The 24,817-nt window shown below is 38.9% G+C and overlaps 3 protein-coding genes across 9 annotated transcripts; all 3 read right to left on the reverse strand.

Moving 5' to 3' along the window:
- LOC140787851 (uncharacterized) lies at positions 1-10,101 on the reverse strand. 3 transcript variants are annotated; one of them, XM_073136929.1, is made up of 9 exons: positions 9,906-10,101; positions 8,088-8,288; positions 5,124-7,749; positions 4,876-4,997; positions 2,490-4,502; positions 2,291-2,339; positions 1,942-2,189; positions 1,685-1,792; positions 1-558 (listed from the first exon to the last, which is right to left on the reverse strand). In XM_073136929.1, the coding sequence occupies exons 3-9, from the start codon at positions 7,389-7,391 to the stop codon at positions 333-335; spliced, it is 5,034 nt and encodes a 1,677-aa protein (XP_072993030.1). In that variant the 5' UTR covers positions 7,392-7,749; positions 8,088-8,288; positions 9,906-10,101; the 3' UTR covers positions 1-332. The 3 variants fall into 3 exon arrangements, with proteins under 3 accessions (XP_072993030.1, XP_072993031.1, XP_072993029.1); XM_073136930.1 differs by lacking the exon at positions 8,088-8,288; XM_073136928.1 differs by lacking the exon at positions 9,906-10,101 and adding an exon at positions 9,707-9,865 and having other exon boundaries at positions 5,124-8,288.
- A 2,900-nt stretch (positions 10,102-13,001) lies between these two features.
- LOC140792174 (pentatricopeptide repeat-containing protein At1g26460, mitochondrial) lies at positions 13,002-18,447 on the reverse strand. The gene is made up of 7 exons (XM_073143017.1): positions 17,733-18,447; positions 15,728-15,944; positions 15,027-15,506; positions 14,135-14,341; positions 13,857-13,994; positions 13,580-13,769; positions 13,002-13,354 (listed from the first exon to the last, which is right to left on the reverse strand). The coding sequence occupies exons 1-6, from the start codon at positions 18,335-18,337 to the stop codon at positions 13,587-13,589; spliced, it is 1,830 nt and encodes a 609-aa protein (XP_072999118.1). The 5' UTR covers positions 18,338-18,447; the 3' UTR covers positions 13,002-13,354; positions 13,580-13,586.
- A 574-nt stretch (positions 18,448-19,021) lies between these two features.
- Positions 19,022-23,994, reverse strand: LOC140792184 (uncharacterized). Of its 5 annotated transcripts, none has more exons than XM_073143037.1 (9): positions 23,701-23,994; positions 23,489-23,573; positions 22,221-22,262; positions 21,910-22,078; positions 21,766-21,818; positions 21,310-21,540; positions 20,675-20,721; positions 19,509-19,593; positions 19,022-19,419 (listed from the first exon to the last, which is right to left on the reverse strand). In XM_073143037.1, exons 1-8 carry the CDS (start codon positions 23,949-23,951, stop codon positions 19,539-19,541), a joined length of 933 nt encoding a protein of 310 aa, XP_072999138.1. In that variant the 5' UTR covers positions 23,952-23,994; the 3' UTR covers positions 19,022-19,419; positions 19,509-19,538. The 5 variants fall into 5 exon arrangements, with proteins under 5 accessions (XP_072999138.1, XP_072999131.1, XP_072999156.1 ...); XM_073143030.1 differs by having other exon boundaries at positions 21,766-21,830; positions 23,701-23,978; XM_073143055.1 differs by having other exon boundaries at positions 21,766-21,830; positions 23,489-23,562; positions 23,701-23,870.
- Positions 23,995-24,817: the final 823 nt, after the last annotated feature.

The raw sequence follows: 24,817 nt of genomic DNA on the forward strand, positions 1-24,817 counted from the left end.
TCGATAAAGCTACAGCTCCTCTCCTGAAAATGGACTCAAAATCCTCCGTGGTTTCTACAAATATACAAAACTCTGTACTTCAAGTAAATGGAAAGAACCAGTGCCAAATTCACAGGCTGGTACACCTATAGCATTCCCAACTACTTCTTCATAGTAATATGATGTTGCGAATCACTCCCCCCCCTGGTATCACTTCTTTTTCTTTTCCTTTTTTTTTTCCCTGTATAAGCTCATGCATGTCGAAGGATGTGAGCACCAAAAATTATGGGGGGACAATGAAGATCACAAAAGTAAAAAAAAAATAAAGAAAAAGAAATCAACAAAATAACGATCTAGAGTGAGAAGCAAAGCACCCCCTCAGGAAGATTTCCAGCCATGGGAAGTGCTGTCACGTATCTTTGAGGAAATGTTCTCCGAGGGGCAGATTCAGAAGCCGAACCCTCTACTCCTTCTGTGTGATTCCGACCGTGGAATTTCCCTAACCGGTTGACAATGGAGAATCTCTCCAACTCCTGGCACTCCAGTCGTACATCTAGCATTGAGGTCCTCTTGTCCAACCTGAATTATTGGCAGAAACAAGGTAGAATGCCACCGTGTTATAATGTAAGACAACATAACTATCCATCTGTGTGCGCTTCAAACAGGAAAGAACTGGACATCGGATTATGTAATTCCCAATAGAAATTCCAATTTTGAGAGCATGACAGTAGAGAAAGTAAAGTATGAAAAAGAATTCAAACTATAACATAGAATACAAGTACAAATCAAAGGAACACATACTCTAAAAACTCAATCATTGCTTAGAAAAATACAATCAGGTATGCCTTTAAGTCTATAACTAACATATAAGATTTCTTAACACAACCCTCAAGAATAAAGTTTCTATGAGGTTTATCTTGTCAGAGAAATCACGTAAACCCATAATAGTACATTTATATCATAATATTCTTCCCCCTCTAAAACCACTATGGAAAAATCACCCTGATGTTGCTCGAAAGGAACAGTTTGAATATCAAGTCTCCCCACATAACACCATAAAAAAGAAAAACCAGTAAAAGAATTTGTTTACTTTGAATTCAGATCACAGCAATCAACTATAAGTGTACTCTCATAATCTTAGAGAAGAACAGTCCAGAACTATACAACTTGAAATCAAGATTTTCCTGTAACTTCACTGAGGATCGTGAAGAAATTATATCAATTCAACAGACATGATACGAGCAAAAGAGTTCAAGCAGCAAATATAGAAAAAAGGAATAAGAAGAAAGATTGGGTATAATGATACTGAGTCATGTGCAGCACGAAAACTATTAGTATCATCATAATGTCAATAATTGGCTAGTCATTGACAGAGTGTAAATGGAAAGGTTTTTTAATAGTGATTCCCTGACATAGTAGGGACATGACCACTGTGAAAATAAGGTTATCTTTCAGGAACATGGTATTCAACAGATAAATAATCTAACCAGAAAGAGAGAAAATAAGTTTTCACAAAGTTAGAGGTCGAGCTCTCACAAGAATAATAAAAAATGATCTATCAGCAAAAAAGACTGGCATTAGCAGTGCACTACTTTGAAGTTTGACATGCTTTTCTGATGATATGAAAAGATTGGGACAAGTAAAAGGAAACAAGGGGGAAGGAGGAAGGGGGAAGGGGGAAGTTCACAATGAACACAGGGCATACCTTATGAAATCATTTTCCAGATTTTTGGATCTTCCAACAAAGTCTTCCACGGCCTTTGAGAAGAAATGATCACCGACCTTCTCCGTACTCCTAGTTCCTTCGGATGTACTGCACAATTAAAGGAGAAAATGTCTTAGAATATAAAGAACACTGATATTTAATTGCGGAAGTTACTGATTCCCATAAATGCAAATTATAAGCTTATGGCATTCTTCATACTTCAAACATGAACATAAGCAAGGGATATATATCCTTACATATTATCATCATCTGCATGCAGACAAGACTTGCTTTCCAAGCAAGAGATGAGGCTGCATGCATCCCCTAATGCCAACTTAGCAACATTGTATGTCAGACTTTCATAACTAGAAGCAGCTTCTTCTTTAAGAATTGCAGCTGGTACAGCAGGAATAAGTTGTTGTGTCAACTGAGTGGTGATAATTAACCGTCTTCGGGACGGAGCAATTGATGGACCATCTTCTTGCATTTCAGCTTCATCCTCCAACTGCATCAAAAGTAAGGTTCATAATGTGACCCTAGATGTTTTCGGCAGGAATATGAGGGCAGGGGAAAAAGCTAGCATTTCAAAATTGTAACTAAACAAACCTTCTCAATCAACCTATTAGAAGCCTGAGCCCAGTCCAGCTCTCCCACTCTGAAAGCAAACTACATGTTACTTTTTCTACAAAGATCAAAAGACTACTATGGAAAATGAAAGAACAACAAAGCAACCTCAACAATCACTAAGAATAACAGAACAGCAAACAACCATTCATGAAAGTTGCTACCATTGACAACAAATTACCTGATGTTTTGCAGCTTTTGAGGTCCCTCAATGACCTTGTGCCAGGATAGCGGCTTGGATACTACAGCTTTACGCTTCTTTGATCTCATACCAACAGCATTCTCCATGATATCAGAAGGCCAATGAGGTAACTGATTTGATATTATCATGGTGGATGCTGTACTTTGCCCAAGACCACCAGCCTGACTGCTATCAAGTCTTCGCTCCATTACAGTATTTTTATCCATGTGCCCAGAAAATCTTGATAAATCATATTGCCGGGTGGAAACTTTCTGGCCATCATACGTAGCAAGATTCTGACCATTTCTGTAGGTCCCATACTGTTCGAACCAGGAAGGGGCCATCTGTGGGCTGATCTTGGGACGCTCACTTCCTTCCATTATATTTGATGCCGGACTTGCACTAAGAGGAGATACTTCCCTACCAGTAGGCTGAGGAGCTAGAGCTGTATTTCTCTCTTCATTTTCTTTTGAATTAAAGCTTATTACCTGAGCATCTGAAGAGCATGAGCTGTGTGAAGTTGCACCAGCATTATTATCTACAGGAACCCTCAACACGCTATCCTGACCATATGCAAATCTTTGACCTGTCTTCCAGTCCATCTGTGAAGAATCAGAACCAAAGTCAGCTCCTTTCATCCTCTTTTCTGACCTATTACTTGGATCAATATTGGCACCCTTCATGGCCTGCATTTGATGAAGTAAAGAGTAACTGTGCTGCTGAACATCTGAGGGTTTCATCGCACGCCCGTGGAATACATCACTGCTACTAGCAGCATTTGGAAGGGACGTATTTAGTGTCTGGGAGTGAGCAATTGAGTCCTCCCCATGCTTCCCCCTGCTAACATCTTGCTGATGCAGCCGAGCCAAGGATGAAACCGGGACTGCAGAACTTCCATCGAAGGAATACTTCCGAAAAGACTCTTGACCTTGGGATGCAAGTCCTCTCCTAAAACCAACATCAACATTGTCCAAAGATGTTTGCTTTGCAGAATTGCTCAAGACTTGTCTTTCTTCATGATTTTGAGAGTTAGTAGAACTTGTACCAACCTCAGATGAAACATCTTCTCTTTTCTTTCCCTGATCATCCACCTTCCGCAAGCCCCATAAACTTGAATCCCTGGAATTGTTTGCTAAAATCATGGAGTGTAGCATATTCGGAGTGATCTTATTTGGTTGGGCACCAGATAGACGTTGGGCAGAAATATTTGTCCATACATTCTTAAACATGGTAGATAAACCAGCTTGCGGATGCATGCCTGGAATAGAAGGCTGTGAACCAGACCTCGTGTCTACTACAGGGGGTTGTTGGCCTGAATTTTTAATTTGAGAAAAACCTGCATTTGATGGCCTGGTATGTTTCATCTCTGCTGAGTGCAACTGTGATGGATAGGTATCAGACGAGGAAGCATGCCTGGAAGGTGGAACTCTGCCAGCCAAACCAGGTACTCCTTCCTGGACAGCAGATTGATCACTTAAACCTCCATCATAAGAACAATGCAGTGATTTAGCATGAGATGTATTCACATTGTTCTGGCTACTAAAAGTAAAATTTCGCGACTCATTTACATCATGCCCACTTGTACCAGAATTTTGTTGCTGATATCTATAAGAAGAATCAAGCATAACAGCTGATGAGGTGCTGACTTGATTGTGTGAAGAAAAGGCTTCCCCTTTCTGTTCAGACAAGCTTGATGTACCATCTAGTTCTTCTCCTCGCAGAGTTGCTTGAGAATGACAGGCAGACGTAGAAGTTAACCTTGTCTGATCTTTATCTCCCGCTTCACGGTCAAATTGCTTACTATCAACCAAATGGAAGGAAGACTGACTAGAGATGGGTTGCCTTTGGGTTGGTGGGGCCAATCGTAAACCAAAACCTTGCATCATAGAAGGTTGATGATGTTGTTGATGAGTAGCAGAAACATCAACAGTTGATTCAGGCACTTGAGATGCAGCAACATCCTTATTATTCCTTGACTTGTCTGAGTTATGAAGAAGTTCAAGCATATTTTGACTGCAACAGTTATAAATTTATTCTTAGAAAGACATGCCGTGAAAAGAATGTCTAATGCCAGAACAAAGAAATGGTTTCTCATAAAATTGGAAATGGCAAGTAGGAATTTTGTGAAAATCTTCTGAAGTGACATGGTGGATAGGTTTAAAGATAGGAACAGGTCAAACCAAGATGACTTGTAAATATACTTCAGACAGAAGTGTTCAAAATACTTTTCTAAGCAGCAATTCGTGCTGCAAAATAAATGGTAAGAATAGCAAGCAAACTAGTCAAATAATGATCAGAACAATCATACAATTTACTTATTTATACTTGAAGAGACTCAACATCCTAAGTTCCTAAAGCATATAACAATATGTCAAGCTAAGGATACCTTGTTTGAACTGTCCTACTATTGGAATAAAGAGTGGTTGATCCATCAAAGGAAGACCTAGTAGAGTCACTGCTAGGGATGTCAGCTCTCGATTTCAGTTCCGCTTCCCCTGTAGCCATTCTCTGTAGACAAGTAAAGAGACGTTGCAAATAAGAAAATAGCATTACTTTTCCTAGCTAAATAAAATGATCCTACTGGAGAAGAAATAGAATTTGCAATACCAGATTGAGAACAGTAGAATTAATTACCTCTCTTGCATCCATCATTCTGTCCAAAGCAACATTACTAACATTTTGTGGGTATCCCAAAAATCTTTGCTCCAAGTTATTTGATTGTTCAATAATAGAGTGTTGCAAACCCTGAGAATTCGATACGGTATTTGGAGGAAAAGAAAAACCAACACTCATCCCTAAACTGCCCATTTGATGATTATGCAACATGCGAGATCCCATGGTTCGTTGATCATACTGACTCGAGGAATTCCCTTTGGCAGCAAACCCACTACTGATATGTTTTCCCTGATCCGAATAGCTTAAGATCTGGCCGTCATTAGATACCACATTTAGATGTTCTTGTTTGCGGTCACCTGATCTTCTGTCAGTGTTATTTCCTGATGAATCCCAAGATTGTGGGCCCCTATTTGGCTGATTCTGGTCTCTTTCCACATTTTCAGCAGCTTTAGAATGAATAGAAGAATCAAAGATTCCACGTTTCCCATAATCTACATGATGTCTATTAATCACCTGCTGATTTGTTTCTTGATTGACGTCCACCATGTTTGAGTTGACCATAGCGGCATATTTATCCATTACATATTCTTCATGTTGCATTTGGGAGATATCAGGTTTAACCTGTTCCATTCCACTAATTGAGTTCACATTCTTCCCAGTTACATTCCACACACTGTCATCACTACCACGAGTATTTGAGGTGCCATCTCCATTTGGTGCCCGGGAACTGTTAGTGCTCCAGACATTGGACTTATTACTAGACTCATTTGTAACATTGTGAAAGGGCATATTTTGTGGGGAAGCCCAAAATCCCTGTGCCCTCTGTGAGTTAAAAAGCTTGCTTGAGGGATGTGAATTACTTTCTGGCAGCTCATACGTCTGCTGTACCCAACTACCATTAGATACATTCATCCGTACTTCAAGACTACCTTCATCGGATTGTTTTTGCTTGAGACTAGTATACAGTTTCTTGTTATTGGCTTCTCCAGATGACTGCTGATTAGGTGAAGGTGCACTCAAAGATTCACTTGATACTCTTTCCTTCTGGTCATATGCAGATGTAGAAGGATGATGGAATCTAGGATAGTTCATGCTTCCATCATTACTGTTAAATAGCGGAACAGGTCTTGAAGGCAGAGCAGATGCACTCTGCAGGTTGTTATCCTCCCAAGTAGCTGGTATCTTCCTATTATCAGCAGATACAGTTGAATTGTTGACAATTGATTGTTCTGATCTCTGAAAATTCAGGCCACTCCATTCTTCTTGGACTCCATTATCACTGCTTGTAGCTTGCACAGCCTCTTGCATAAGGGCACTCCAGCTCCCACTCTGGAGAGACGGCAATCCACCAAAATAATCATTATCCAAAGGATTAGCATGAACATAATGTCCTGTGGAAGAATTGGAACTCCTCCCAAAGGAAGCACCCCAATTGTCATCATCATCAGTGCCAAATAAGATCTTCTCTTCGGTAGGATCTAGGCTAGTTGCACCACTAGTAGGCCCTATCTGTGGTATTAACTTTTCTTGCAAGCTACCTGACCATTCACCTTGATTCTTCATATTGTGGAATTCCTGAAACTGGACACCATGAGGCAGATGATTCACTTGCTGAGAGTTCCCTAATGCAACACCAGTAATTTGAGTTTGCATTGAATCATTGCCAAACAAACCTTTTCCTTTCATGTTCTGTGTAGAATAAGAAATGCCATCTTGTAAGCAACCATGTTCAGGAAAATGGTGTTCAGTTTGAAAAGAATTAAATGGATCTGATTGCATTGATGTCTTCTCTGTCTGGGAATATTGATTGGGAGAACTTCTGCTGCTGCTAACAGGCATGGCATAGAAAGACTGGTCTAGCTGTTGTGGAACTAATCCAACTGATCTTGCAGATTGAATTTGATTATTTGATAACATAATGCCATTGGCGAAGTTGTTCATAGCTGGAGGGCCACCAAATTGTGCCCGGTTCACATTACCAGATACAAGTGACTGAGAGTTACTGAGTGTCTTCACCTCACCTTCCAGAGAATTATGGGACCACATATAATTAGATGCATCATTTGTCGGCATTTCATTCCAAACTGCTGGCAACTGATCAAGAAGTGCCGGTCTTGCAGTGGCAGGCAGTGAGTTGAGTAGTAAATTTTGTGGTCTAGCTCCATGATCTACCTGTGGAAATTGCTGTTGCCTCTGAAGCTCTTGCAGCTGCTTGTACATCAAGTGTTGTTGCAACAGCTGTATGTCATTAACACCTTGTTGCTGCGAAGGCCGAAACTGTGACATTTCTAAGAGATGCTCTAAATGAGCTTCTTGTTGACTATAAATATCAAAAGTTAACTACTGTCTCGCCTCAGCAAATCCTGGGTTTCCTGAATTTCTCTTGAGACTGAAAACTTTTCGGAGCATTTTCCTTGTCAGGAAATGAACTAAAGCCTCTGCAAAGTGTCTATCGGGAAACTGCTATCCTCTAGAAACTTTGGCTAGCTAAGCTTGTTTAGATACAATGTGCATCAAGAGATCCATTCAGACTTAGTTGTTTGTTTCTCAACATCCAGTTGTCTGGCCTCACAGATGATTAAGAGTTCATGCCAAAAGGGAGATATGAAGGCAACCTGCCAGTCCCTTTCTCAGTCTATGAGAACTGGACCAAATAGCAACTCAGGAATTAGAGTGTGAAAGGGATGGGCTTGCTAACCATTTGAACAGATAAATATTGTTTAAAGATACATCATATTCAGATCTTCTTCCTCTTCCTTCCACATCTATCTTACCAAGAAGGAAATACTAAATTGCAAACCGCAAGTATATCTGATGTGAGCAAGTCAATTAATTTTGGAATTGAAGCCAATAACAAGGTGCTACCAAATTTCATAAAGACAATCCGAGAAAAAGTTTTGTGGATCCAAACATCAACGTTGAAATTTGCAAATCATAAGTTGGTAAGATACATTCGGGCATGTTTGTGAAGTGTGAACATACGAAACATCATTAGAAACCAAGTTGGGTTGATGACTCCTGGGTTGAGTTAGTCAAAGAAAATCAAGACCTTCCCAGCTACTTTATTCCCCAGCGTAAATAGAAAAACACACTGGAAAGTGTAACTCAAACTTTCCATAGATTATCAGCTTATTACATGACGATCTGATGGTCTCGTAGCATACACGTTCCTTCAAATCAACTCTGTGAAATCATGTGAATACAATATTAGCTACCTACAACAGAAAAGGACATCTGAAAATATGAAGAACAGGATGATATTGTATTTCTTTCAGGGGATGATAGATAAGCAAGAGAATCAAGAAAGAAGTTAGGAAATTCCCACATAATAGAACTGTATATCTCAGATCATATGCGTATGTTGGTCAAGATTCAAAGGGAAAGCATGTTTCTTTTGTACCAATATACTTCACCAAAACCAGAATAGCAGACCCGAATGCACCAATTTCCCACCGTATAAGTTGAATCCAGCATATAACAAAATCCAATCAGAGAAAATAGAAAATACTATAAAATGGTTGAAGAATTCACATAGATCCTTGAAAACATCAACATAAAAATGATAATGAATTACCTAAGTACAATAATAAAAAAACTGCACAGCCAAATGATAACAGATTCTAAGTAGAACAAAATAAATTTCAAAGAAAAAAAAGTGTAGGATAAGAGCAGATTGGCATTCCACGAGATTCATTTTTCCTATATCTAAACAAGATGATGGAGATGTCCTGGATATGACCAAGAAGAACATATAATGGATCAGACAGTCAACACAGAAGAAGCAACATTTGCCTAAAAAGAGGTAACGCAGGGTTATAGCAATATCTTTCTTTTCAGGCAGATCATATAAACTCTATAGAATCATGCAGTTCTTTCAAATTTCCAATTGAAGGGTCTAGTCTGGCCATTACCACTCAAAGATCTCAGTATGTTACTAAAACAATGTTTTATCAACCATAAAAATCCTTCAAGAGTGAAAGAGAACAAGATAATGTCATAAAGTAGTAAAATATGCATTAATACTACAATCTAGAAGTTGAGTTGAGCAAAAGTGAGCAGTACAATCTATGTGTTTAGTTTTCACAAATTAGATTTTGGAAATAATATTCAAAATATATGTGAGTAAGTTCAAAGAATCTGAGAAAACTTAATTAAGAACAGAGTTGTGCCATTCCAAGCATTTCAAATTCTCTACCATACATTACATCATGTAAGCTCACACTGAGCAATCAAACATGTTTCCAGTAGGCAAATTCAGTAGGGCATGTTGCCCAACATCAGAGTACGCCTTTCAGCTAAAATTTGAACTTAAACTAGCTAATACCTAGTTCCTCCATAGCAAATAAAAGACACCAAAATCAAACAATTCATCAGTCCTCAAGTAAAAGAGACCATGACCAAACATCTAAACCTCAAATTATGTCAATCAGCATCCTACCGTCCAAGTAAATCAACATAAAATTCACCTCCCATCTCACTCGAGGAAATTATATTCTCAAACCCTAAAACTACAGCTCCAGAAGCAAACAACTTTACTCGCCCCAAAACAACGCCCTACATCTAAACCAACCTCCGGATGGATAAAAGAAAGCAAAGCTCACCAAGTTTCCTCTAGGACTTCCTCCCAAACCAATACTTCTCCACCGAATTCCCAATCTACACGGCCCGATCAGCTCATCAAACCAAACCAAATCCGCGCAGAAACCAAACCAAAGAGTATAACAAGAGAGAAAAAAACCCTAGATTCTCCGTCCAGGTGCAACAGAAGGGGCCAAAATTGGGGGTTTTCGGTGGACTTACTCCGATCGAGCGAGGACTTCGAGGAGGACGGAGATCGAGTCGATTCGCACTTCGAGCTAGGGTTAGGGTTTGCTTCTCCGCGTCGGAGTAGGGGCGAAATGGCTCTCAATCTCGCCGCGACAATGGTGGGGGGGTTTCGGACCAAGGAGAAGGGCAAAGATAAAGCGATATAGAAGTAGTGCGAAGATTTCAACATTACCGAGAGGAGATGCCCCGGCTCGGATCCGGACCGGTTTAGCCTCGGGTCCAAACTAGGGACGTAGAAAGATCCACTGAGAGGTGATCAGCACCGTCCATTTGGTGTCAGTCAGCTCGCCACATAACGGACGATATAACGGCGTTAAGCGGCATCGGGAGACGGGCCGGTCAGTTAAACGGGCAGAGGGAAGTCTTGGGTCTTCTCTTACTACTCCATGATATAGATTAGTTAATTTTACTGGTGATTTTCTACTGTAGTAAATAGATAAATAAATAAATCCCTCAATTTTGAATAAATATCTTCAGTTTTCCTTGTCAAAAATTATATGAAGCAGGTTTAGGTTTAGGAAAAAAAGTGAACAAGCATTTTTCATCTTATTATTTTTCTTGTAAATTTCTAGATGATTCGAGAAACCCAGGAACAATGTCACGAAAATAAAGCAAAATAATATTATCACACATACGAAGAAAAAAAGAAAATATTGCAGCAATCAAACATAGATAGATGGTCCCCTCTATATATATATATATATATATATATATAAATAAAAGAATAAATTCACATCCTTGTGATGATAGCTGGACATTGGGTACGTACTCATACAAACTGTAAGCATAGCGACTCTAATATAGATTCAATAGATATGCATAACCAATTAAAACCTATCAAGTGATTTCACTCACACAGTTCATATACTGCTACAGGTTGCATCACCCTAGATATACGATGACGGTGTGAGACATCAACTTACAAATATAAAGGTCACAAGTGGTTGGATATATATTTCTTTTTTAACTTTTATAACGGCGCCAAAGTTTGCACTGTCCTGAAATGGTCATATAAATAAATATATATATATATATATATATATAGAGAGAGAGAGAGAGAGAGAGAGAGAGAGAGAGAGAGAGAGAGAGAGAGAGAGAGAGAGAGACAATATTTGCCAAAATTCTTCTAAACTCAATGCGCTGCATACATTTAATTTTTAAGCACGTCACGTTCCCCAATCGCCATGATGGAATGTTCTTGGCCTACCTTAAAAGAGGCGTACGGACACATCCCAGGAGATGCCACGTGGGATTACGGGTACAAGGACAAAGATCCTTTTTGTCACTCTGGTGGATGCTATTAAGACCCAAAAGGAGGAAACAATGAGATTACGTGGCAGTTCTTATCCACTGACACTATCAAACTCTTTCTTTTTTTTCTTCTTCTTCTTTGTTGTTCTTCTTCTGGCGTTGGAAAAGGCAGCATGGCCAATGAGGTGAGAGAATAATGTGGGAAGGAGGGGGACAGTGGATTGAGGACTGGAGGAGAGATCTATGAGGACGAGTACTTAAACTCCCGAGAATATTGGAAGTGGTGGCATTCCTTTTCCTTTCGCAATTACTACAAAAACACTTGCCTTGTTAAACTATTAATGACAACTGGACCAGTTGCAACTTCCAAGCGTCTGACTTTTTTTTTTGGTCACATCATTGTGCGTGTTTTTTATGGGGGTCAGAGAGCTAGCTTAAAAGGATCTACCAGAGTTGACTCAGATCCCTTTCTAAAAGGTTGGCTTCCTAGTCATAAGACCAGAAAAAGGGAGCTGATTTTGATAGGAGAGAGATGTGAATATGATAAGGAGTATAAAGTGGTCTTTTAAAGTGGTTGAAAGTGTGATATTATAAGGGTGGAGGGAAAACTATTCTTTTGATTCTGTTGAATATTATCCCTGTGCTAACTATGCTTTCACTTGCTTGGTCAATTAAAAAATTGTGGATGGCTGCTGCTTGCAGAAATTAATGTCTATAGGAAGTGGGCCGGATGAGTACCCCTGGAGATATAACAATTGCAAGACTTGTTGTTTTAATATTCACCATATCCGCTGCAGGTTATGTAAGCACTTTTAGTTTCTTATTAGAGATGGTGTACATCTCTGCAATATTGGCACTGAATTGAAGCAGGCTGTCAGTTTTCATTTCCTCTCAAGAGAACTTTGCTATCTATGTAATATTAGTCACCATGGGAATTTGCTAAAGCTTGGTGGTTTATATTCCATGATAGCAATAACCAATATAATGTTTATAAGTGCATGGGCATGTTGACCCCCTGCTTTGTACTCCGTCTAGAGTTCCAAATCTGATAAGACTACACGAATCCAAGCAATTGCAGCATGAGATAGATGACAAAGAGTAACTCTGGGCTCCCAAAAAAAAAAATCTTCTAATAGCTCCAAGGCTTTGTTCCATCAATTAATCAATCAACAACTGGTCAATCGATTAACGGATGGGTCAAAATTCGTTTAGGAGTCGTACCAATAGTTGCCATAGTCTTGATCTGAGGAATGTTTTATATAGATTCGGAGATTGAGTGGTTTCCTCCTGTGCACAGGTTGGCCCATTGGGCTCGTTAATTAGGTCAAGACTCAAGACCATCTGTAGAAGGCCTAAATTAGCTCATACCCAGCGCTGTTTTACTTCCACAAGTTCAGTAACACTATCTAGAGCACAAAAGTCAAAAAGGATATCCCCCCTATTCTCTCGTTTTTGACGTCAAGAACATTATTAAATTACCAAAACAACATCTAACGATTGATCTCCAAATCCAACCGAACCATTTTAAAAAAAAAAATTTCTTACTGCCTATGAAATGACAATAAATTTGATCGAAGAAATAAAAGTACTGCTATTACAGTTAAAGGCTTCGTTTTGCAAACACAAAACTAGGATTGAATTGCCCATTCAATACATAGCTTCTAGAGTGCCGCGCGGTATTATCAATGCGGGGACTATTCCGCATAGGTCAAAGCATTCAAAACAAGTTAAATGTGCCGTGCTTTAATTCCCAAAGAAGGATTGAGAAGCATTTAAAAAACAAAAAAGAGCCAAAACCACTATAAGCTGAAGGCTAGATTTTAATCAGACAAAATAATTCTTGATCTCTTGTGTGTATGGCATCTTATAATAACTTTTGAATGTAGCCACAAATGGAAATAATGCATTTCAACTATTAGGTTAACAGTGTCGTTGCAGTGAAAACATTTCAGAGCCTTATTCTGAAAATAGAAAAACTACCATCTGGTTTGATACCCACTTAAATAGCTAACAGAAAGTTCAGTGCGCCTCCTTGAAGTGCTGAGAAAAGTAGTGTAGCTTAAAATCCTACAACACTTTCCGTTCAATATTGGCCAAAATTGATTACAAGCAAGTAATTTACAAACTGGGTTGATTGTGCTTCCCAAAGAACCAGCAAAGACCCAAACAGCCTGGTAAAGTTAAAAAAAGAAGAAAAGAAACATCATCACTATTGTGAAACTTCATTGAAGTCCCCATATGCAAAAGGAGTTCAAGAATTTATGTACAATAGAAACAATACAAGAGCGCAGGTAGGTGACTAGTATATTATGCAGTTTCTTTAGAGTATTATGCAAGGTGTTAGTGTGCTCAAACAAATAATGAGTTCAGGCTTGACCGCTTAATAAGGAAATTACCTTTCATCTAAAAATCAACGTTGTACTGAAGGTTATAAAGCATCTCCCTACGAATTTCACCACCCATTCGGTACTTCAACTTTTGAGCTAGTGATTGTATTCGCTCATCATTATCAAAGTCTGACTCTCGAGAGCAGCGTCTTCGGACCTTCTTGAGCATCACCTTAGAAGGTGTAAACCCTACCTCAACCTGAAGAATAAATAGCAAAAGTTTCAGAATTATGTTGATTTAAAAATAGGAACAAAGCAATGAAAGATAAGCCAAACGAATAGCTACCATCTCATCAACTACAGCAAGAGCTGCTTTTGCATCACGGTTAACAAGATGAGCATCAACAAGCAATGAATATGTTGTAGCATTTGGCTTCACACCGATGCTTACTAAATGCTCAAACACGTTAGAAGCTTCAGCTGTCTGCCAAAGAAAACGCAGTTCCCAAAATTCCAAAGAGATAGTAAATAAATGGAGAAAATTGAAATTATAGTTCAAAAAAGTATTTTATTTCTTGATATGTAATAAAAGCAAAATATGGAATTAAATTAGGTTATGCTAACCTTTTTTAGCTTTCCAAATGCAGACATCAAAGCATTGTATGAATGTATATCTGGTGTCATTCCAAACTTTTCCTTTATAGCTTCAAAAGTCTCATAGGCCCGTTCAAGATCCCAAATGTTTGCACAACCTAATATAACGCAGTTAAGAGCAGCAACAGACTTGTAAGGAGGATCTGCACTGCTCAATTTCTCCAACTGTACATACACCTGAAATTTTTTTTGGAACAAGGCTAATAAAAAATTAATCACAACAAAAGGTACTCTAGCATTGCAGGGTATAGTAGATCATGACTGTTGTGGAGACTTTAAAATGATCAACTTCAGTTTACAGATTAGTCTAGGCAAGGCCACAGCCACATGCTTACATCATTTAGTGAAACAAAACTAAAATGACATACAGAATCAGTACTAGATATTGCAGTAGACATCTATCAAAGATCAGTAGATTCAGTACTATTCATTCATAAGACCAAAGAAAGTAAGATCAACTGAACTATCTTTCAGATAGCTGAACTGCAGGAATAGATTAATAAAAGGGAAAAACTCGAAGATCTTGAATAAATTATCTAAGAAGAAGTGGTTAGAGTGACTTTTGTCTTCAGAATCTAGCCTATCAGAGCAAATAGTATGCTTATACATCATCCAGGGCAACCTCATAATCTGTTTATCTTACGATCTTCAGCTCATTTCATCATGGAGAACACAAAACCACAGTAGCAATATATATATATATATATATAGATAGATAGTCCAAAGCTAGCATTCAAATAAAAATGCAAGAAAACCCAATGGAAATATGATGAACCATGGCTATTAAAAGAGAATAAGAGCTCCCCCATAAAACCTTTTTTTTGTATGCATGAAGTTGAAATATAATCCAGTGCAGTCATACCGAATCCAATGTCGAGAAGCCGTTTTTACAGCAAGCGACAACCAACGGATTTAAAGAGGTAAATGGTGAAAAGAGCTCCTGATCAATTTCGTCTAAATTCCCATAAGCATTTTCAAATTCATTGAGAGTGCTGAATGCTCGTTGTAGATGTCCCAATGATGCGTGTGCATATATCTTTGCAAGGTATGTCTCTGCATTTGCTGCCCTTTTCTGACGCAAGGATCGCCGCAAAATTGACCAAGCAGCATCCACAAGTGTAGAGTTATATGTTCTGCCAGCAGTGCCAAGCGCCGATACAACTAAACCTTCATCAACAGAAAGATGAACAGCTGGTCTAGCATTTTCTCCACGAGCAATCCATCGAGCCAGAAACTCCAAGGCAAAGAAGGCTAATTTGCCATGATCTGCTTGCAATGCAACATCTGCAATGTAGTTGCATAAATTCCAGCTAGGGCACAAGACTTTGTTTTGATCTGTTGTCTGAGCAAATATCGTAAAAGACAATTACCAGTGAGTAATAAGTTGATCATTAAGTTCAAATGTTGATAACACTGTCACAAGTTTTGGGAAAATCTAAATAATATTAATCCACAGCATAGTATGACAAATGCACTCTTCTAAGTGGCTAAGTATCACAGAGGTCCTGAAGAATTCTCATGTATCAACCTCTTAAAATTCAAACAAGTGAAATAGCCTGGTACCTTGCATTTCTCTATGATGGATGATAAGGTGTCCAATCTCCCAGAATTTACACAACTCCGTACACAATCCATAAAAACACTTGATGATAGCATGTACCCAGATTTCAGCGTCAAGTCCAAATATTTTAAAGCAGAATCAACCTGATTCACTAGAATTAGAAGGCCTATAACCAAATTATATGATTCATCATCCGGTAAAGTGCCTGTCTGCAGCATCCTGGTTAAAATCAATAAATAATTATTTCCAACATAAAAGTCAATATCTGAACAAAGAGAAAACACATCTCCTCCAAAAAATATTTAACAGTTTCATCCTATCAATCTAGATAACATGCAAGTTCTGTTTCAAGAAATTTGGAATCTACCATCTCAGCATTCTATCTTTGAACCTAATTCTTCAGTTCACAACAACAGGGAAAAGAATGTCTATGTAATTTTGGGAACACAATATATTAAGAACTTCATTCCTTGGGGTAATATAATGTGTTTCCTTCTATTTATACATTCTCGTCTAAGTTCATTATCCATTATTCCTTCCCAACTTCAGACAAGATTATGATCTCAGGATCAAATAATTTAACCCAGAAACTGGGTGTATGCTTTTGGCAGTTAACTCAATATTTATGCAATAAATTCAGCTTCCACACAGATGTCCGACAGGATTATGGACGTCAATTACTTGGATTTTCTTCTCTATTAGATCAGGTTACGGATAGGGTGTAAACGAGACAAGATCGAGCCAAGCATCGGCTCAAATCAGCTCGTCCAAATATCAAGTTGGCTTAGATTGGCTAGGTTGCAACTTAAACCAAGAACTTTATCTATCTTCTACTACTCCATTGTACCAAGGGGTGTAAATGAGCTGAGCTTGAGCAAGCTGTGCATAGCTCGACTCGGTTCGATATGCATTTTATCCTAGCTTGAGCTTGGCTCGAGCTCGATTCGAGCTAAAAAGTTCAACTTAGCTCAACTCAGGTCTAACTCGATAAGGCTAGAACTCGACTCACTAGCTCATGGGCTGAATGGCGATTGTTGTCGCCGATGACCGGTGTCCCCTCAATGGTGAAGATAGTTTTTCGACTAAGTCTACAGATGGTGGCCATTAGTGCCTCAGTGGTGAAGATGGCGATGGTTGTCGTTGACGACCGGTGGTGAGTGGTGAGTTGGTGACCGGTGAAGATGGGTTTTTGGTGGAGACTGAAGAGTAGAGAGATTGTGAAGATAGAGATTGCCTTGGTGGTGAAGATGGAGATGTCAGTGACCGGTGGTCAGTGTTGAGTTGGTGAATGACGATGAGGCGGTAAAGATAGGGTTTTAGTGGAGAGTGGAGATGGAAAGGTTTGAAGTACCACCGCCACCAATGGGGATAGGTAACGGTAATACCGTAATGGATCTGGGATAGAGTTTGTTCTTTATTTATATAGATTATATTAACTGTTAGATCTAAGATCCAATGGTTCTAAACCTTATGTGTGTGTGTGTATATATATATAATACGAGCCTAACCGAGCCGAGCGTGAGTGAGTTGGGCATTTGGACCCAACTAATTTTCTGATTTGGGACTAAAGATTCACCTTAGAAAAAATAGCAAATAAATGCGGCACTTGGGATGCTTCATACATTTTAAATCTAGGTACAATTGGAAAACTTCCAGACAGGAGGGGGTTCATATAGTCATATATAATCAGGTTGAAATTAGCAATTGGAACCCAACCATTTGGTTTTCCATGGACTCAAACCCACTAAGCCAACCAAAGTAAAGAACCCAGTAGATCAATTGATGGTATATGATAGTCAATATGTTCCTATCAAATAAAGATGATAAGGCCAATCATAAACAAAATTAAAAGTTTTTCAAACAATATTTTCTTGTAGTACGAAAAGTGCATTTCTATGCTAATCAGTTGCTAAACATCCAAAACTGCAACTTTCGCAGATTCAATGTTAAACCAGACTGAACAATCCTAAGAATCAACACTCAAGGAAGTAAAAGGACCTCACTCACCGATCCACCAACTTCTCCGCGGCATCGCTCTCCCTGGCCTGAAACATAGCCTTCAGTACCAAATTATACGACGCCGTGTTGGGCCCGATCTGATAATCCTGCATCTGCGCCACCAGATCAAGTAGCTCTCCGGCAGTCGCCCCCATCATCAAGTTAGCCCTCAAATAGTGGTTATACAGATTCACATCCGGTTTGTTCGGTTTCCCGGATGCATCCAGCGACCTGATCCAGAACTCAAACAACTGCTTAAGATCCGACCACCTCTGCGACGTCATACAATCCGCGAACGCGTTCATGAGGCTGGCCACATCAAGCGTCTGAGAGAAGGCCATCATCCTTGCGGCGGCAGCGGATTGGCCAGGGACGGGGAGGAGGGACTGGCCGCCCGTGCTAGGGATAGGGTTTCGCCAGTTCTCCTGGTAGAATGGGCTACCAGTGGAGGGGTTTGGAGGGAGAGGAGAAGGCGCGGAGGAGGAAGGGGATTCTTGGAGCTCGGGTTCTTGGGAGAGGAAGGGGAAGGAGGAGATGGAACGAAGGGATATAGGTTTTAGTTGCTTTTGGAGGATGGAGTGGGCTCTGAGGAGAATCGCCGCCTTCGCCGCCATGGACGGGCTCGAGTTCTTGCTCCCTTTGATAGGGTTAGGGTTTTAGCTCCGGAGATGGGGAAGAGCGGTAGGGTAAGAGAAGGGAGTAAAATGGCGGATTTGGCTTCGATTTGACCATCTCGTGGCCCGTTGGGGGTATTTATGTAATTTAGATGAGACTTTTCCGAACAAAATCATGGGTGGAAGGGGAGCAATTGGATTTAAACCTACGAATTATATACGAAATCTTTTAATTAATGTAAACTATAAGTTTGACACCAAATAAAAAAAGACTTTCAGATGTATAAATTAGATAAGTGGATCAATCTTTTCAAAATAAAACTAGTGCAAATCATACCCAAAAAAAATCTATCAAGTATCAACTCCCATATTAAGAGAATCAAACTCAACAAATATCAACTCCCATATTAAAAGAATCAAACTCATATATTCATGGCCCAAGGCTCACTACAATGGGGCTAAGGTAACAAACTTTACTATTAATTTAATTTTTTACATTTATGCTTTGTGCAGAATAACACATTATCTCGTAAGCAGTGTTTAAACCAAATTTAGCCCACTCAAGGGCTGTAATTCTGTAACATGGAATACTTAACCTGAAAATGATTCCCTAACCGATACAAACATCGAGAAAGCAAAAGAATCGAATGCCAGAAGACGGAAGATTCAATTAGTCAAAAGGAGTTCGAAAGAAATAGGAGTTTCTATCACCATTTTAGAAGACATTGTTTAAATTCTTCTATTCAAATACTAGTCACAGCTATCTTATGCAGAACCAAATTTCAGAAAAAAAGTTCTTTCCGTTCATAATTACAGAGAAAAACTCTTACTAGTAGTAAACAAAATTTTCTTGAACGATAGATGGAGGAGCTCCACCAGTGTTTCCTCCATGATCATGCCCAAACATCACACATACCCCTTTTTTAGTCAAATAAGGACATGACCTTGTGTGAGTGAAAAGGCGCCGTATCTTCGCGATGGTCACTGGTATAACATGAGTAATGTATCAATGTGTTCCTGACATCCGGTCAGTTGATGACTGGATTCTGTGCATACTCTACCTGGAGGAGCATAACTGAGATCTGCAGCAGTTTGCTCCATTTAGTGAGATCTAAAACAATGCAGTATGGAAAGAATATATAAAGAACTGCAAATAGATTATTCTCTTTACCGTCATCATTTAAAAGATTAATGAAAAGCTTCATGATAATTTCACTTGCATTTCTTCTTCAACAATTGCAAATATTTCATTAATCCTGAAACAAGTATAAGAGATCATTAATACCACTACCAAAACACTAGTAACCTCAAGGGATGAAGTGGTCAACTTATCTAGTTATCACAATAATACATGTGACAGGTACATGAGGGCTTACACATATTGGCATCCTTATATCAATATCCTCTTCCATTGGCTAAATAGGCCTATGGACTCGGGCATCAAACAGACACTAAAATGTAAACCTGATCGAGTATGAAGATGGATACAAGTCGAACACCCATAAAAAGGATAAAGATGGACATCAGATACTAATCAGTAACTAGAAAATAGAGGATTAGAGGGCATGCTACTCAAAAAGTTGACACAAGAAAGGTGAAACTCATGTGACTAACAAGAAGCAACTAACATAGTCCACTTGCAACAGCCTTGGTCGAGTACAACAAACGAAAGACAATGTGCAAGAGCCTCATATACAAAAAAATATATTCAATCCTAAATGTGAAAGAAATTGATTAGCAAATTCACAAAGATGCTGAAGAGCAGTGAAGTTAAACCATTATAAAGGGCAGATTCAGCAGTCTAACATATGAGGGTCACAAACTCCAAGCCATAACAAACACAGATGTGGATAATGTGTATTTGAGAAAATGAGAAGCTAGATCTCAAGTTTGTGCTTGTCTACCTCAACATATTTTAGAATCTATTGCCATTTTCTGAATCTCAACAAAATGACCATATTCAATAGCATGTTCCCAAAACAAACAGCAGGTACCAAATATTAACCTAAGTGGCTGCATGATAAGGGTGACTAAGTGCTTAGAAGATGAGAGTGGAGCCTAACTGAAAAAAGTAAATACATTGTAGGTAAGCCGCCTTTAGAGATCTGACAAAATACTGCAGTTTTAAGAACTTGCACCAGTTTTTGTGCAAAAAGTAAATATGAAATAGATGTTCTGTACATAAAATAAATACAGAAATCCATCTTTCTGAGTCTCAGCAAAATGCTTTTCTAAATTTAAGAACCACATAAAGTAGTAGATGTTTTGGGTCTTGAAGTTCTTAAAAAAAATGGCCATGAAAGAGTGGAGGCAAAGGTACAGTTTTAATATCTATACCTGCTCATATTAATGCTCACATTAGCAAGCCATGTGGTTAAGTACACCTGCAACCAAACCAAGCAAATCGTAAGTTTCTTCTTTTCCCTAAGCAAAGACATCAAATAGGGGGGTAATAATTTCCCTTTACATTTTTGGTATAACACTTTAAAGTTTCAATATTCTTGGTGCAAGACATTAACAAGATCTAGCATAAACAATGACATAAAGGAGCTAATATACAGTTCCATGAGACTGCACAATGCCCAGCCACTTTGCATATGGTCATTGTAAGGGGTGACAATAAGATTCTATTGGATCCACTCATGATTTGAATTTGAGGGTTGAACAACCAATAACTTTAGGATCAAAACCAACCCAAACAAAAGATAGGAATGCAAGCACAATCGGAGAGCTAACAAGGTATATGAAAAATTTCAGTAGGCAAAATTCTGTCATATTGTCACCTCTTGCAAACCAGCAAGGGGTGACATCTTTGGCTATGTAGAGCTAGGACACAGCAACTGGGTATGACTCCAGTCACTTGTCATGTACAAGATAATTTTATCGTACCAAATCTGAGTCTGTGGTGGACAACCAAGTTTCTGGGGAAAAGGAGAAGATGAAATAAAGTCATTGGTAGGAGAAAGTAGAACCTGTAAAACCTCACGATCTGAAGAATTGCTTGAGTGGTTGGAGAAGGAAATAATAGACTGCCAATCTTTCTTTTGTGGAGGTAGCAGCTGACAGCTCTCATCAGACTGAAGCCCACATGCTCTCAATTCATTAAACTCCCCATGATACAGCTCATGCAACCACTGTAGTGGAGCACATTGCTTGACATCCTCCTTACAGCTAACGGAGAGTAATTCCAACACAAGAATCCGCTGTCAATACCAAAAACAATCACAGAAAAAGCAAAAGAATCAAAAGTACTGGAAGAAAAGCAACAAGAGACCAACTGTTAGGTTCTAGAACAGAATGCGGTTGAATACACAAGGCAACTTGTGGTACCAGAAAGCCAAATAAAAAGAGTAGAAGGCCAAAACCTACGCTGAAGTAAAATGCATAAACCGATTTAATAATCAAAAGAGCAGTAGTGATGTCTTCACCTTTAAACTTAGCTCCACAATAAACATCTCCACAATCTCTCGTGCAAGACTCTCTGTTACATGCCCTCAGTATCCAGTCAATACCACATCAGCTGGTTTTATGTATTCAATTTTCAAAATTTTGAGAAATATATGAAGACCTACCAAAATCTGACATGGAAAATGATGAAAAAACTGGAATTCCTCCACCATCTCCAATATCATTCTCGTCCTCAGGATAATCAGAAAACTGAAGAAGTGGACTGGCAGCAGATACTTTGAGAAAACATCTCATTGAATCAGATGCTTTAACCAAGTGAGAGGCAGCAAGTACCTATAATTATTTCAGAGAAAACCACCTATTCCTCTCATGATATGCACATCCAAATCGTTTGTAGATATCATGCATAAACAGAAGCACATGCAAATATGCTAAATAAAACAAGCCAATAGAAAGGGTGGGTAAACAGGCATACCATATTCTTGTAAGATGATAAAAGCAAATTGCAACATAGCTCCTAAGAGAAGAAAACAAAAAATCAGGGTTTAAAATTAAAAAATAAAAACAGGAATAAATATGAGAATGTAAGTTTCTGCAGAGGACCATATATAAATAAAACTTAAATAATAATATCAACAGATTTGGATGCAAAAAAAAAAACCAAGAAAAACATTACATGACAGTAGTAATAACACTCTTAAACTTCTGCTTCTTGGGGAAAAAAAGGTGAAAAGCATCTCTTTCAAAATCACAATGTCCTCACCTATTTCCTCAAAGTAAACTCCATAATCCATAGGTTTAAAACTTTAATATAAATTTTCCCATTAGAACACAAATTGTATCGTACAAAAGACTAAAAACTGTGTTGTCTAACAGAGATTGCTGAACCCAAAATATCCCGCTGGAAGTAACATAGCGAATATTGCAGGTGCTAAATTACACATAGCAGGTTATGAAGAGATTCCTACATAATGCCTCAAGAGGGAAAACAAGATTATTGTAATAGTGACCAAGTTTCTGAAGCCCTTGGCCCTATGATATAATAAATTTCACACATGAGGAATGCAAAAGTTCAAAATCTAGGACGAAAGTTGTATAGCTTAAGCATAGACATTAGCATTAAACAAGACACACTATCTTCATATGGGTTGACCTGGAGATATTTTGCAAGCTCAAAGCAAAATTGTTTTAAAAAAAAACTGCAATGGTGACATGATCTTTGATATGCTTGATTCACGAGTCCTTTTCAGCAAAGATGGCTTTCATTCTAAAGTATCAATATGCATTTCAATTCTCAAGAATATCCGGAAACATAGTTTAGTTATAAATAACTACCAGTCTCACACTCTCACCAAGTTAGAATCATATCCTTTTTTTATGAACCAACTGCTTGTAAGTTAGGTACGTATAGATGCAATAATAAACCTATGCTGATTTGCTCGTGACTAGATTTAAAAGTTTGCCCCCAAAATCCTAGCACCATATGTGGCCATGTCAGCATACTATCACTCCATGACGGAAGGGTTTACATTACCAAAATGTAATTCATAACCCATTGCCAACAACTTCGACTATTAGGATTCACCGAGAGAAAAGAAATAGAAATGACAAACTAGTTGTACGAAAAAGGGCAACCTGGAAATATCCACACTAGTGAATTATACAGTGCAACCACCGAAAAGAAGTTTCTAAGCTTTTATAGCTTTTACATTCTTTTATGATACTTGAAACAATCAAAATTACCTGTTTGTAAGCCAATTTCTCACAAGCCTTCTGTCGAATCTCAGGCATGTCCCTAAGAACGCCCAAATCCATCTCTGGCATGTATCTGATCCATACGGATCCAAAATTATCACATGAACTCAAAATTACAGACATTTACTGCCCCCGAGTGTAAATTATATCAAACTCAAATAAGAGGAGGAAAAAGGCAATCGAGAATTCCTCTAACTCACTTCCGAGAGAGAAAGGCATTCACGAGACCGGTGGCGTGCGATCTCCCCTCCGACGCCGCGGAAAGCCACCGGTCTTTGCTCGCGAGGAGCTTCGACCACTGGTTCCGGAGGTTCCTCTGCGCCGCCGGCCTCCATAGCCGCGATGGAGACGGGGATGGGGATGGCGATGGAGATGGAGACAGCGAGCTAAGGTTAGGGTTCAGTTGGTTCCTACTTCCTCGAGAAGATGGAGTTGTTTCGAAACTCTCCATGGCTATCCCGCATGAATAAGCAACGGAATTAGGTTTTAATTCGGTTTCTATTTTCTGTAAACCGGATACCCGAACATGAACCCGCAAGGATGGTAACGGGTCGGATCATTCTGAGACCCACGTTGGATCTGCATCTTTTGTAAACCCGGAGCTTGAGATATTGGATCGGATTTTAAGCTCAATCTCAACACCGGCTAAATCGTGGATGTTGAGACCCCTCTCTCTATTGCAGCACCATAAGTGGCCAATAGCTACCGTAGCCACAACAATTCTTTATTTAAATTATACAAAGAGTCGAAAAATAATTGTATAGCATCAATAGAGAAGCAGCAATTTCCTTCGGCACCCATTTTACTTGTGAAAAAATTGCAACAGCCAGGCTTGAATGCTCTCTTCGGATTGTGGTGCATCACCAATCCAGCTTTGATTTGAATTCATCCATAAAGTTACAATTGCATTCTTAGAAAGATTCTCTCCAGTTTGTCCTTGTTTCAAAGAACGCTTGTTCTTCATTTTACTTAAGCCAAAGTTATGAATCATTCATGTCCCATTACAACAACCTGGGAGGCTGGTACCCTAAACGTTGGTGGTTCAAGTACCTTAAATTAGTGAACTTTACTAGCTGTATTCCTTTTCATTCTGTACCAGCCTACATAAAGAACAAACGGCTTTCATCACCACAACTTCTGATGCACTTCTGCTGCTAGTAGACTAGTAAACTTTCTGAAGCTTGTACCTTCGGAGACACTCACTATATGAAATAATCTCTATAAAGACAAAATCTTATCCTATAATGACCTCATAAACTTCTGCTGCTGGTAACTTCTTTTTCGGCAGCTTGTTCCTTCGGAGCTACTGGATATATA

Source organism: Typha latifolia, chromosome 1 (genome assembly GCF_019914945.1).
Source record: "Typha latifolia isolate L0001 chromosome 1, TyphaL0001v2, whole genome shotgun sequence".
NCBI classification, from domain to species: Eukaryota; Viridiplantae; Streptophyta; class Magnoliopsida; order Poales; family Typhaceae; genus Typha; species Typha latifolia.

Excerpts from the sequence above, each read along its gene's own strand:
- LOC140787851 (XM_073136930.1), bottom strand. The coding sequence starts at position 7,391 with ATGTCACAGTTTCGGCCTTCGCAGCAACAAGGTGTTAATGACATACAG. Across the intron at positions 1,793-1,941 it reads CATGCAGATGATGATAATAT|TACATCCGAAGGAACTAGGA; the intron begins GTAAGGATATAT and ends TTAATTGTGCAG. Across the intron at positions 559-1,684 it reads CTGGAAAATGATTTCATAAG|GTTGGACAAGAGGACCTCAA; the intron begins GTATGCCCTGTG and ends CCAATAATTCAG.
- LOC140792174 (XM_073143017.1), bottom strand. The coding sequence starts at position 18,337 with ATGGCGGCGAAGGCGGCGATTCTCCTCAGAGCCCACTCCATCCTCCAA. Across the intron at positions 15,507-15,727 it reads CCATCATAGAGAAATGCAAG|ACAACAGATCAAAACAAAGT; the intron begins GTACCAGGCTAT and ends ATATTTGCTCAG. Across the intron at positions 14,342-15,026 it reads GCTTCTCGACATTGGATTCG|GTGTATGTACAGTTGGAGAA; the intron begins GTATGACTGCAC and ends AAAAAATTTCAG.
- LOC140792184 (XM_073143030.1), bottom strand. The coding sequence starts at position 23,951 with ATGGAGAGTTTCGAAACAACTCCATCTTCTCGAGGAAGTAGGAACCAA. Across the intron at positions 21,831-21,909 it reads ATTTTCCATGTCAGATTTTG|GGCATGTAACAGAGAGTCTT; the intron begins GTAGGTCTTCAT and ends CTGGATACTGAG. Across the intron at positions 20,722-21,309 it reads CAGATCGTGAGGTTTTACAG|GTGTACTTAACCACATGGCT; the intron begins GTTCTACTTTCT and ends GTTTGGTTGCAG.